The 14,288-nt window shown below is 36.0% G+C and overlaps 1 protein-coding gene across 1 annotated transcript; it reads right to left on the minus strand.

Annotated features, from left to right (window-relative positions):
- Window positions 1-2,296: 2,296 nt before the first annotated feature.
- Window positions 2,297-8,525, minus strand: LOC102703415 (COP1-interacting protein 7-like). The gene is made up of 10 exons (XM_006658454.3): window positions 8,079-8,525; window positions 7,424-7,603; window positions 7,224-7,344; window positions 7,101-7,140; window positions 6,635-6,687; window positions 6,490-6,551; window positions 6,046-6,198; window positions 5,087-5,298; window positions 3,242-4,695; window positions 2,297-2,922 (listed from the first exon to the last, which is right to left on the minus strand). The coding sequence occupies exons 1-10, from the start codon at window positions 8,135-8,137 to the stop codon at window positions 2,641-2,643; spliced, it is 2,616 nt and encodes an 871-aa protein (XP_006658517.1). The 5' UTR covers window positions 8,138-8,525; the 3' UTR covers window positions 2,297-2,640.
- Window positions 8,526-14,288: the final 5,763 nt, after the last annotated feature.

Genomic DNA, 14,288 nt, shown 5'->3' on the forward strand with positions numbered 1-14,288 from the left:
TAGATTTAAATTCATCTACCCTTTTGGTGCTGCACCAACATGATTTACTCATTGGACAAATCCAACTGCTAATATCATCTGCTCAGATCAAACGGTCCACGTTTCATCTACCATCTTTCCATTTATCAGCTCCTCAAATTGTGTACATTCCATCTATCTTCCCAACATTAAATCTAATACATTAAATCTAGATTTTTAAACTATTAATATATTATTTAAACTACAAAGAATTCATGTGATAAATATTTGATAGAAATTAGATGATGACTTAATGTTTAATTTAAATATCTTTTCATGTAATATACAAAGACACGAAGAAATTTATTTTTAAACTCATAATAAATTTAAACTCAAGAGATGCACAATTGTTTTATACGTCAGCAAAATTTTATTTATTAAAGGAAGACATAAAGTTGTATGTGTTGTAACTCATGTTTGTATAAAGTGGTTTGCATTAAATTTAGTTTTATTAGAGTTTAAATTTTATGTTAATATCAAATAATGTGAATAAATTATTTAATTAAAATTGTCCTTGCAATATATGAACTTGGTATGGTAGTGATTCTGAAATTAGTATATCAATTATCCTTACAAAATATTAAAATTATCCTTACAATTTGTGGATACTGTAGTGATTTTAAAATTAGTAATTACATGTTATGCAATTACTGTCCAAATTTAAAAACTCTTAATTTATTACGATATTGTCTAACTATAATTAATTATGCAATGTTGTAAGTCACCATAACTGGTGGTTTGCTGCTATTTTGTTAGAGTTTGTTTAAATAATCAAATTAACAAATGCTTGATAGACAAACAAATTTGAATATTTGATTTATATATGATTGCATTAAAATAAATTTATAATATCTTATTTACATTATTAAATTGTAAATTAGACCGTAGCGTTAGTACGGATATATCTCATATAAAGAAATGTACAGATTACAAAAGATCTAAGTTTGGATCCAATCTTAAAAAATTGTACAACAAATTACTCTCATCAAATGTAGCCTGCTACAGAAGCCATCAATCAAGGCAATGGCATACATCACTGGCTAGCTAACAAAACCCAGCAACTATGAGTCTATGACACCTATATTACTTGCTAAGATGAATGTGAATGGTTATAATTTCCAGAGCTAAACCATTCATAAGTGATCTATAAATGACAGTAACCAAACGAGTTTTAGGGCAAGTACAGCACTAGGAAGGTAGCTGTCTTCATGCTATTACCTAGGCAAAAATTGCTTGCATGCACAGCATTGCATGAAGGAAGAATTTTATAGATAACCAAATAGACAATAGTTGTCTAACTATTATGTCATATGTCTATTTTACTGTCTCATTGTACTAAATATATAACTATAGTCTGAACCGTTACATATGCCCTTAGTTTAAGCCGTTGGTATACGTGTTGTCCAACAACTCATGGTATTGGGCATATGAATGATGGGTTGACTCACACTCTTGTTTGTATTTGACTCATTTATACCACTCTCAACAATATAATAGTTATATTGAAATGTGTCAATTGTTAGTAAAACAATATAGAGTGATATACCACTCTCAACAACATAATAGTTATATTAAAAGGTGTCAATTGTTAGTAAAACAATATAGAGTGACCGATGACTATTATATATATGAATCCCATCTAGCTAAACCTATATAATTATCGACCATGGACACAGCAATATAGTTCTAAATAGCACACACTACGTGAGATCCCAATCAATGTCTAATTTAGGGCATGTTTGGAGAGCTTTAGATTTTAAGAAGCAGATGCTTGTTAGCCAGCTTCTGATAATCTAGAAAAGCTCATAAACCCAGCTTTTGAATTCTTAGTTCATTTTGCAAAATATGTAACTATAGATTCTCAAAAGCTGTGGATCATTTGGGGTAACTTCTGACAAAAACAGCTTTTGAGAAAAACTGTAGCTGAGAGAAACTCTTCCAAACAGACCCTCGGTGAAATTAGTCACAACGTGCCCCTATGGCTTTGGGTTGCATGGTCTAAAAAAATTTGTGAACCGAAACATACGATTTACAGGTTTGGGTACTAATTTACTCCCATGTTCCAAGCTCAGAGACAGATAACACGATTTACTTGAAAAATCTATATAAATACTTTTTAGTAAAAATCAAATAAATCTTGCTGGTACAGTGAAACTCCCTGCAAATTGTTGCGACCTGCTGTCAAAAAATAGATTTACCATAGCCATCAAAGCTGATTACTGACACCCTGATACTCGCTGATACTCATCAAGTAACCTGTCGTTGACATTTCCCCGTGTAAAGATCACACCATTCACGTCAATCACATAGACCAATTCCTCCACTAAATACATCCACAATATAGTATGTCATCAACAAAAACAGGTTTACAGCTATTACAAGCCACCTTCAATCAAAAGAATGAATACAATATATGAAACTGAAAAATGAAATGCCAGACCATTCTAAGTTCCATTTCTCATCCGCAATCTCGGATGCAGGCACCACAACTCAATTAACACCAAACTTTCCCCTGTACAAGCAGCTTTTTGGAGATCTGGGTTGTTATTTCGTCCAGTTTGTTTGGCTGTGAAATTACATGATATAGATTCAGAATTTTTCGGCTGTCGACATCACATGAACTCATACGATGCTTCTTCTCCTTGAATGGTCTGTCGGATTTGAAGGATGGTCAGCCCCTGCAAAGCCTTTGGGTTCAGCCAACCTCTTCAGTCGCTCGCTGAATGATTCAGTTGAGCCACTCTTTTCTTTCTTGAGACCAGTAAGTGATGGCACTGATTTACTTAGTCCATTGGCGTGCTCCCTGCTTGCTTTTGGAGGATCACTCTTCCCATTACTTCTTGCAGCTATTCTCTTTTGCCTCTCTAGTTTAAGCCTCTCCAGTCGCTTCATCTGTTCCTCCTCCTGAAAGAAAGTAAAGTTGCTGGGAATTTAAACACGTAGATGATACATCTGACTTGGAACAAGACCAAAAGAACAATCCAAAGTTTTGAAAAATAAAAAATAATAATTTTTCTACAGTGGATTGAATTGGTTACTTACGCATACAGCACACCTGTTCTATTTAGTCTGTTCACACTATAAATAAGACAGTTGCCTACATTAACAATTGTTTTCAGACTTGGTCCTTCCCAAAAAAAAAAAAATGTCAACAATGTGCAGATAATACTCTAAATTTATACCAAACAGAATAGATGTGAAAATGTAATAAAAGAAATCATACCTGCTCTTTCTTTAGTTTCTGGAGATCAGCTTTATATGCTCGCATGTTCTGTGCACGTTTCTGTGCATCATTTAATGGGGTCTTTGGAGCAGACAATCTCCTGAGTAAGGCATCCTTATTTCTTTTATCCAAGCCATCCTTTGGATTTCTTAGCTTCTTCTCTGGCTTCTTTACGTCACCATCATTACTTTGTGAGACATCCTCTTTATTACCATCTTCAACCTTGATGGTTTTGACCAACATGTTACTTTCATAATCCATTGCGGGATCATATCCAAATGAAGCATCTTCAGATCCCCGTTCTGGCATCAACTCATCCGGCTCATAGAAGAGTTGAGCTCCAGCCTTTCCATCTGAAGCTTTCTCAGTGTATGTAGGAAGTTCAACATCAATGTCAATCGCAGATCGGCTTTCTGGTCCAAGATTATCCTGTGAACCGGATCTAAAAGGAATCATAAAGGACTCATCAGCTACAACATGCCCATTCTTGTCCACCTGATTAGGATTCCTGTACCGGGCCTCTGCAAGAGGATCCAACGAGCTCCTCCTATCCATTGACCTTTCCTGGCCATATACCATAAAGTCCTCACTTGTCCCTCTCCTGTATCTTCCACCACCAGCTTCTATCTCCTTGATTTCACCATCCATGTATCTTCTCCCATCCCCAGACATCATAAGTTCATCATTGGATTGCAGCCGAATAGCTCTACTCCTCCCATTGGCTGGATCAAAGCCTGGTCCCCTCTGTTCATAGACATCATCAGAATCTCCCCTAGCTAAAAGAATAGGATCAGAAGTGTTCACATTCTTCTTTTTTCTTGATGGGGGCTCTTTTTCACCAGAAAACAGATCTGCGTCATTAGATCTAGTTTTTTCTTCTGCTCTTAGCAAGAAACTCTGGAATGCATTCCAGTTTCCTTGGTCACCATCTTGCCCATAAGATGATTCATCCTTGTTATAGTCATCTCCAGAGTCGAAGGTAGTTTTTGCACCATCCTTTTTCTTTGAACTTGAGCTCTTATGCTTCCCTCGTCTTGTCTTAGAGTGTGAGTCATCACTATCTTCAGACCCAGCATCAGAACTTGACTGCGACTCGCTTTCTGACGAGCCATGCTTTTTGGATGTTACATTTACATTTTTTATGACAACTACACTTGGTTTCTTTTTCCCTGATCGCTTACCCTTTTTGTGTGACTTGTGACCATGAGAACTCCCTCTTTCAGAACTGCTACTGTCACTGCCATCGTCAAGTACTTCTGACTCCTTACTGTCTGAAGAGTGCTTCCTCGATTTCCTTCCTGTGTAGTGATATCTGGGGTCGTCCACCGGAGGATATGGAGGGTAGTATGGATTCACCCCAGGATAGTACGGCATGCCTTGCATATAAGGAGGAGGATGCATTGCCCATGGAGGATATGCAGCCTGATACCCCATGTGTTGACCAGACTTATGCTCTGTAAATCAGAGAATAAGCAATTTAAGCACCAATTATCTTGAAGTGAAAAAAAATAAAGAAACCTCCAAATGAAAGGTGTTGTACAGTGTGACAAGAACAAATTACCCCATATGTTTGAATAAGAACAAAAGATAAAAGTAATTTGTCTACTGCTTTCTAAATGAGATATAGTTAGTGCATTTGCAGACAGAGTCAAATGAAGAACAATTCTATCCTTGGAAACGAAAAAAGGAATAATATATCTACCTTAGTGCAATCATTCTCCTAAATACCTTTTGGTATTTGATAATTCTTCGAAAATGGTGTTTTTCACATGTCATGTTACTTTCAGACATTGCTCAAAAACTGAAGTGAGGAGGCTTTTTTGGATGGTGCAGAAGAATGCATACCAGCTTTAGAAGCATCGTCGCCATTTGCCTCTCCATTGGAAACAGACATTGTTTCCGTGTTTTGTTTCATGTTGTCCCCGACAAAAACAATACCCGATGGATTAAAAGGAGGAAATTCAGAGCGTGTAGACATCGCTTCTGGTTCAACTTCAATCCATTGTCCAGTTTCATGCTTTCGCTTCCACAGTTCAATGAACTGCGAACATGCCCTCCTATTCAATTTTTAACACTGAAGAAGTTTAGAATGGGAAATGTCTTGATTAAAAAAAATAGCTTGCTAAAACAACTAGATTTATGGAACCGAACAGCTATGCACTGCCTGGGCTCCTGGGTGACCCATATTGACAATTATCAGTAGGAAGAATGCGCTGATAGCAGCACAGAGAAAGTAAGGTAAAAAACAAAAAAGATGGGTGGAAAAGAATGTAGCCCAACTCAACCAATCCAGTCCCCTTTCCTCGCTTCCCCCACAATATCTCCCCTGCCCCTCCCTACCCAGATCCTGTCCATCATAGCTGATGATACCACTTGAGCAGTGACAGCCACTGTGACATGATACTATAGTAGTATAACCGTGATGGTGGAAACCAATGTTAGCACCAGCAGACAACAAATAATCACAACAGAGACAGCATGCTATAGCACAAATTACTACTGCAGGTTTAGCATCTAAGAACAATATGAAGACAGGGAACAGTAGGAGCAACATTCTGCACATGGAAAGAAAAGTGTTATAGCTTATGTGCCACTGTGTATGCCATTCATTTTCATATTATGAAACATCTTATCTATTAATATTGTTCTGACTTTACAATATGCTATTGAATAGACAAAAATAAAGATGACATTTTGAAGATAAACCAGCATCAACAAGGATATGCTTATAAAAGCACAAATGGCCCAAGGAATTAAGAAATCCAACTTATAAAAAACAAAGTAATGACGAAGACTGTACTCACATCAAACGTGAAGCACCGAAGCGCTCGGCAAATGCAATCAAGTAACTCAGATTGTCAATGTCAAACCCAGCTGCCAAAGCGCGGGCAAAAGCCATAGCCTGCTCTTTCCTTAAGACATTTTTTCGGGTTTCAAGCACTCTGAGCAGTTGGACTCTGTAAAGTTGTTCATAAGAACATAAAAAATTATCTGTTAATAGCTTCTTGATGTATGATGGATAAGTAACAAAAGACGACTAGTGAGATCTTAGATCATATATGCAGCTTGCAACAAAAATCAAAACAATACATAAAGTAAATGAATATTAACATTCTATTTTTTTTCTGTTTTTGATGCTGTGATTTGTAAAAGTTATCTATTCAGTGATACAAATATATGTACTTTTTGCCAGAAATGGAAGGCTTGGGAAAAATATATAACAAAAATATTCTTAGAGGTGCCAGTACTTTGAATTCTCTTCATGTGCTGTAGTCTCATCATGAACTGGTGGTGTAGGCTGTGATCCAGGCTGTCATCAATCGAAAATAAGTGAGATCAGTGCTAGTTCATGATACATACAGGAAAAGAACAAGGATGTATGTATAATCAGACCTGGTATATAACAATAGCCTTGTCCGCATCAGGGTTGTGATTTGCTCGGGTACCTATTGGTGCATAGATAATGTCAGGTATGTTACATGATAGATGAAAGGATATACAACAGACTACATAAGACAAGGTAACTGAAAATTAAAACTCAAGCGTTAATATTCAGGTATACAGTATCTACAAAATAATAGAGGTGCTTGCATTGCCCCCTAAATCAGATTATATTGATTGGCACTTCATACAGACCTACAACTTAGTTGTATGTACCTAACTCAATAATTGGTTCTGATGTCACATCAAACTCCATAATGACTACATTCTAAATTCTAAAACAGTCAGATCGGACTGCAGCTTCCTTTTTTTGTGTGTAGCCCAATCAAAAGCTGTTCCAGATGTATGCGTTCCCCACAGGACACAGGCAAGCACCATTCAATGCATCATGATAAATAATAGCGCGATAATGCTATACCTTCGTTGCTTTCAGTCAATTTCCCTCCATGATCTTCTACCTTCCAGATGGCAAACAAGAATGTGTCACCTTTCTGCAAATAACAAATATTTAACAACTCATAACCAACAATCGTCCACTTACAGATTTTAGTCCAAGACTATCATTGCTCTGAATAGAGATAGCGTCCTCGAGCTGCAAAATCTCGGATTCTATCGTCGTCACTCGCTCAAGCACCTCTGGAGTACTCACGAATCTCACAAATCTGGAAAGAACTAACATGTGAGTGACCCAACTGGAAATGCTGACCGATAGGTGTAACTCTCATAAACAAAGGCACCAACCTCTCCACGGTGCCTCTTGTAAACCATGGCGCGACAACCCCTGAACTCGGTTCAAGCGTAATTGAGTATCCTCCCTTGGCAATCTGATCCTGGGCGGCCTTCAGGTGTGCCAAGAACGGCTTTAGCAGGCCAGATGCTATCTTCTCCTTCCGGCCATTCACCACAACTACCAAATCGAACCTGCAAACAGTGAAACGGCAGCTCCCATCAGACATCTTGGATGGTGACTTACAGGACAAGCATTAGTGCTCATTAGTCAGTAAGAGCTTCGGTGGTCATGATCAAAGTAAGTATCTTTAGCATTAATCGACACTAGATTTACCAGATCTAGTACTAAAATTAAGCTCGCAAAGAACCCCCCAGCTCCAACAGAGCAAAGAACAAACAGTTGCTACACCAAGATTGCAATCCACAACTTTCTTCACGTTCTAGTGTTCAGAACCCAGCTTAGCACAAGCACAACGCAACCAACCAAAAAACCACTCCTCAAAATTGCAGCTCCAACCGAAATGCAAAAACCAGTTCATCACAAGTAACAAACTCTCCCACTCCAAAGAATCATCCAAACCGCATCGCAAACCAAAACCCAAAAAGAAAGCGAAAAGATTCACCGAGCCAGCACCACGCATCTCGAACAGATCTAGCTCGCACTCACCTGGTCCGGGTCGGGGTGAGCTGGAACACCGCCGCATCCAGCCTCACGTCGGGCCTCATTGCTCAAGAACCCAACGCAAGAACCTCTCCTCCCTCGGGCTGCCTCCCCTTCTATACCAGAAACACCAGATCTTGCACACAGATTTACTCCCAAAGGGGAGCCAAAAGAAACTGCAAGAACCCGGCGCTTTGCTTGGGTCAGATGCTACCACCCCACTTGAGAGAGGGAAAGGGACAAGCAGCAAGGAGAGTAAAGCGGAAGCCGCCTATAAAATCTCCAGCAAATGCAGCTCTGGCTGCCCAAATAAATAAGCAAAAGAATTCGCAAAGAAATTCAAGAACATGGCATTGGAGCAGAAGGGGAATGAGTAATTAGCCTCGCAGTACTAAGAATTGGAGGTGGCAATAAATAATTGCAGAAGAACAGAGAGAGAGAGTGTGTGAAGTCTGTGATGAGGGGGGGAGAGAGAGGTGGCGCTGCAAGTAGCAGCATTTATTGGTGGGCAAAAAAAAAAACGGCCAAAAAAATGCGATCTTTTTGGGTTTAGCCCTCCAACTTCATTATATTAACGGGTGATTAAAGTAAAATGCAAATTCCCTTTGCTTGATCATTGCGTTCAAGAAATTTCTGCACTTGATGCATGCCAGGAACGCGCCATTTCAACCACCATTAGAGCGTGACAGCCAGAGAGGGAAAAAGCAGCAGGAGGAGGGATTTTGATCATTCTGATTAAGAGAATTGGGAAAAGAAGAAAGAAAGAAAGAACAACACTGAGCTTCTACTAGCTAGCAAACACAAAGCTCTTTTTTTTCTGTTTTTTTTTTGTTAGAGGAAAACATGCAGAAAGCTTTTTTTTTCTTTTTTGTGCCAACTCTATCTTGTTTTTGTTGTTTCTTCCACGCATGGCGCTGTCATGGTAGGTGATTGTTCCTTGCTTTTAATTAAAAGTATTGTTGTGATATCTCCATTCTCGTTGCAAATAGCTCGCGGTGGTTGCTGATTAACAGATTCTCTGCTTCAAGTTTGATCCGCATATTTGATGCTTTTTGCCGGATCGTCAAATAGCAGCAGCATTTCAATCTAGCAATTTCAATTCGCGGGTATATACTACGTAACTAACCAAGTTTTATTACAATTTAGTATTGCCCGTATCGGTGTATTTTAAATTATTGAACATAAGTTGCGACGGAATTTTGTTAAAGAAAACCAGTATTAAAATGAAATTTTCTGCATATATCATCTTAATTGCTATATTTTTTTCCCTAACATATGAACGTATTGGTCCTAGTTTTTCTTTTCGTAAAAGTAGATGTTGCTATGAATGGTTTGATGCGTAGGTCTTATAGTCACTTTTTCCGTAAAAACAAAGCTTCGGTGGTAAGATTGGCAGTAGATTCACCACTAGTCACTGCTCTTTTTTATATAAATATAGGTTAAACATGAAGTATAATACATCTAATTTTCTACATAATAAATACAACCTTTGCTCTAAAATATATATGTCTTGAGCACATTCATTTCATATACAAATTTTAGATTATCATGGACATATTTTCCAAGCTACTAAATGGTATATTTTTTATAAAAAAATCATACAAAAGTTTCTCATTTTATCTTATAATTTTTTAACTTTATAGTAGTCAATTCAGTGTCATTTATACTCATAAGTACTTACCATAAAATCAGATAATACTCTTAAGTACTTATCATAAAATCAGATAACTTACACGATCAGCAAATCAGATGAGAGAAAGGCATGGCCTTATTATGTGAGACGCATACACCTCTTGATGCCTCCCAATGAATGGTCATAATAAAATACAAAATTGCGTGAACCAGTTAACTATTCAATTGATGCAAACAATATTGTGTGAGCAAAACCAGGAGTATTAGTGGATTGCATTACTGAAAGCCTATAGGTGTGTGCGTACGGACGTATAGAGAAAGTGCTCAGATAATTAAGCATATATATGCAAACGCCAACTGGATGATGACAAGGGACAATAATTAACAGTAAATCAAAAGGGAAAATGACATCCGTGCAAAACCCTAAATGAAGATGGCGTCTCTCTTTCGTCCTACAGGGACTGTCTCCCTTAATTCTTCTACATGGAGCCAACTTTCTTTATAAGTGCTCGAAAACATTTGGTCCATGCGTGCGAGATGTTAACGCAGTGGCGGAGACCTGCAGGACGGATCATGGTCCCCAAAACTCCATGAAAATACTTGTAGTGTCAATCCATTAATACTATCTTCGGTTTCATAATTCTTATTATTTTAGATAAAGTTATGATCAAACTTTTATAACTTCGGTTATTAATGATTTTTAAAATATCTAGTTTGTTGACACTAGGATAATATGTATATATGAGTCTTAAAAGATATTTAATTAAAATTAAACACATATTTATATATGTTATAATAGAAAATTATAGTTAAAGATATTTTAAGAGTATATCATTGTCTAAAAACGATACTATCTCCGTTTTATAACATAAGATGTTTGACTTTTATGGTTGTAATGTTTGACCATTCGTCTTATTTAAAAATTTAGTATAAATATAAAAAATGACAAGTTGTGCTTAAAGTTCTTTTCGATAATAAAGTAAGTCACAGGCAAAATAAATGATATTTCTATAATTATTTGAATAAGACAAATGATCAAACATTGTTAGCAAAAAAGTCAAACATCTTAAGTTATGAAACGGAGGGAGTACGAATTATCGAACTAGATCGAGTAATTTTCACAAAGAGTTGATGTAAATTAAATATGCTGACATTCATGACCCCTTTAAATTTGGTGAAGTGTCGCTGATAATCCACACAGATCAATCAATCTTAGGGAAGGGATGTTGAAGAAGTCCTGTATAAACAGAAAAGAATGTGGTCACCTATCGTGGTACCTGTACCAGCAGACTGGTGATCGATCAGTACGTGTTTAAGGAAAGAAGAATACATTTCATTTGAAGTCATTTTACCCACATGGACATTTAGATTTTTAATTAGGTACAAGTGATGGATTTTTTTTCACTTCTTGCGTATTTTTGTATTTATATTGAAAAACAAACCCTTCCAAAAACATATTCTCAAAATCTACGTCTCTTATCATGTTAGTCTTGTCGGTGTGAAAAAAAACACTACCACACCAAACAGATTGTAGTGTGATAGTATTATACTTCCATGTCAAGCGGCATGGCATAATCAAATGGTTTAGGTTTTGAAGATATGTTTTAGAATGTTAAAATGGTGCATTTTTTTGAACTCATTAAAATGGTGCATTGAATTAAAAAACCATGTTTATGTGAATATTCTCAGGGTGTCATCTTTTCGTTTCTCCTTTTGCTTATAAGCCAAAATCTGATTTTTTTTACTACAAATTTCGAGTTCATTTTGAAGTTTTGATGATAGTTTATTTTCTAAACTTTGTTTTTTTATGATTAAGGACACATATAAAAATATTATTCATAAATTATTTTTTATTTGCAAATATATAGAAAAAGCCAAAAGAACATCTTCTCAATCACATTTGTGGACTGCCTGGTTCTTTTTCCCAAAAACAATATATATATATATATATATATATATATATATACCAAATTTTCTTAGAACGGCCATAACTCAAGTGAGATAATCCATCTATTACCTCATACGGCGACGTAGGTATGCCTTGATTTCATGATTTGCATGATCCTTCAACCGTGACAGTGCCTCCATTGTTTCTTCGTCGAACCGACAAATTGGACGAGCTTCCCACGTCGGAAGTGGATTTGTCTCCACCATGGCAGCTTGGACTTTGGACGGACAGTTTCGCTCGAGCTGTCCCACGTGGTTTCGTGCCGCTCTTGCAAACCCACCTATTGGACATGCTGCAGCTGCTGCCCACACAGAGGTAAGAGGTTCGCGTTGATTTTCCGCGTACAAACGTGCAAACGTTTTGTGATACGAACCGACCGTGATGTATATAAAGCAAGCGGCTATATATAGAACAATTTGTATATGATATTTACATTTGCTTTGATCCAACAACTACCGTAAAAAAGTTCAAATTTTGTATCCAAAAATACAGATTTAGAACCAAATTTATCACAAAATTATAAAATTAGGCTCTCATATCACAAGTCTACAGCTCTAATTAATAGTGGAGTTAACGAAGAGTTACAAATTTTATGTTTAGACTGGCTAAATGTCTATGTGGTGTAACATTTTATTGAAAATCGCAAAATTACGTCTTGTTGAAAAATTATTTTTAATTTGTTGAAACATGATCATGTGTGTTATACTGTGTTTAAATAATATAAAAAATATTTTATCTAAAAAACAAAAACATAATGCTTAAAAATTGAGTTGTACAGCTACCTTAGTAAAAAAGCAGCTAGAACATTTATACACGTTGTAATGATATAATGGCTCATTTAACAAAGAGAGCCGTGGTGACATGCTCATCACTATCACTAATATCTTTTATACTAGTATAGATACACATCACTATTGTATTTTAGTTATAAAAGTTATAGTTTTGGGATAAAATTGATGTTAAATTCATAGTTATGTGATATGATGTCTTAATAAATATATATTTCTTGAAGCAATTGGTGCTATATTGGCAATTTTGTTATAGATATCCTTAAATATATAGTTTAGCATAATTTGATCAGAATTTCTATAGTTTCATGGAATTAACTTTAAAAAGAAAGAAACTATTTCCAATTGATCTATGCAATATTCATTTCTTGTCCTCAGAATATAATTACTGGTTTCTAACAACTGCTCAAAAGTATAACATTTTTACAAATTTTCATAGAAAATGTTTATATAGTTGTGATTTGTACGTGATAATTAAATTAAGTGTTGCAAAGGGCAATAGTCGGCTGCTTGTTGGCTTATCAGCTGCATCCAATTAAATCTTACAGCTTAATTTTAAGTTTGATTTTTAGGGTTTTTTTAATTATTTTCTCTTTTCTAGCAATAGCTTTCCACGTCTAATAGTACGGATAAAAAATTATCCCCAAATTAATTTTGGTTGCTTTCATTCATTTTTGTGCAACTTATCGATCAAACTTACCTCAACCAACAAGAGAATCCTATAAAACTTATCTCACACAAGAGAATCCTATAAAACTTATCTCACACTTATAACCATAAACAGAAGCCAAAAGATAAAGACGTATTTGTCTTTGAAGCATATCTACATCATAGTTTGAACTATATCCTTCCAAATTCTGGTAGTGCCAATCTTACCCAAAATTTGCATACAACCAATATTTTTGTCTGGCTGAGAACCAAAACGATCATAGATTCTCCATAGAGTTTCACCCGACGAAAATCTGAAGAAATGATTAACGTATCGCATTTCGTGGAAAAGGCCATTTCAAGCCTTCACGGATCAAGGAGCTTCGTGATTGTTTGGCTTATTTAGGAAAAAAACCAAACGGTATATTTATAAATAAAAAATATTTTATAAACAAAATTTTTATATACGTGTTCTTAGTGATACGAAAGGCAAAGCTGGAAAATAAACTACGGTTAAAAAAACCTCAAAATCTACTACAAATTTAATGTCAAAAATTTAATTTTTTATCTATAAGTATAAGCAGAAGCGAAAAGATGAGGATGTAGTTCATTTCGTAGTAGAATAGAGAAAGAATAAAAAATACCATTAACAAACATTCAATTCCAACAAATATTATGGGCAAGTGTAAATATCATAAAATACCACAAGTGATTTGTTTTTACATAAACAACATTACAATTAGGTTTCCGTTAGGAGCCATTGCATAAGTGTTACGAAAAGACAATTTTACTCCTCTAAGTCCTCTTCCGCTATCTCGATTAAGTGGTGAGCCACTCGACTAGCCATTGATTGAGGTTGTAAATCTATTGTTATGAAATAGACTTGAGGGCATTTTGGATATTTTGATCACGCTAACATGACATAATTGACGGAAACATGCTAACAATGCTATTTCTGAAGATAATCATTTATACGACGGCGTTATGTAAGACTTAAACTTATATAGATAATATTTAGTGAAAGCAGACCCTTAGAGCAAGCTAATAATATAGCCAACAAGCTGGCTATAATACTCTTTGTAGCCCTTTTATAGCCCATCTATATAGTAGTTCATAACCACACATCTCTCTCAATGAGTTTTTTGGTTCTTGTGCTTGAGCTGGCTATAAGTTTACGGTCCGCTTCTCCTCTCTTCTCCC

This window comes from Oryza brachyantha, chromosome 7 (genome assembly GCF_000231095.2).
Source record: "Oryza brachyantha chromosome 7, ObraRS2, whole genome shotgun sequence".
NCBI lineage: Eukaryota > Viridiplantae > Streptophyta > Magnoliopsida > Poales > Poaceae > Oryza > Oryza brachyantha.

Coding starts and splice junctions, on each gene's coding strand:
- LOC102703415 (XM_006658454.3), bottom strand. CDS start 8,137: ATGAGGCCCGACGTGAGGCTGGATGCGGCGGTGTTCCAGCTCACCCCG. Junction 7,345..7,423: donor ACAAGAGGCACCGTGGAGAG/GTTGGTGCCTTT, acceptor AGTTCTTTCCAG/ATTTGTGAGATTCGTGAGTA. Junction 6,199..6,489: donor GCACATGAAGAGAATTCAAA/GTACTGGCACCT, acceptor ACAACTTTACAG/AGTCCAACTGCTCAGAGTGC.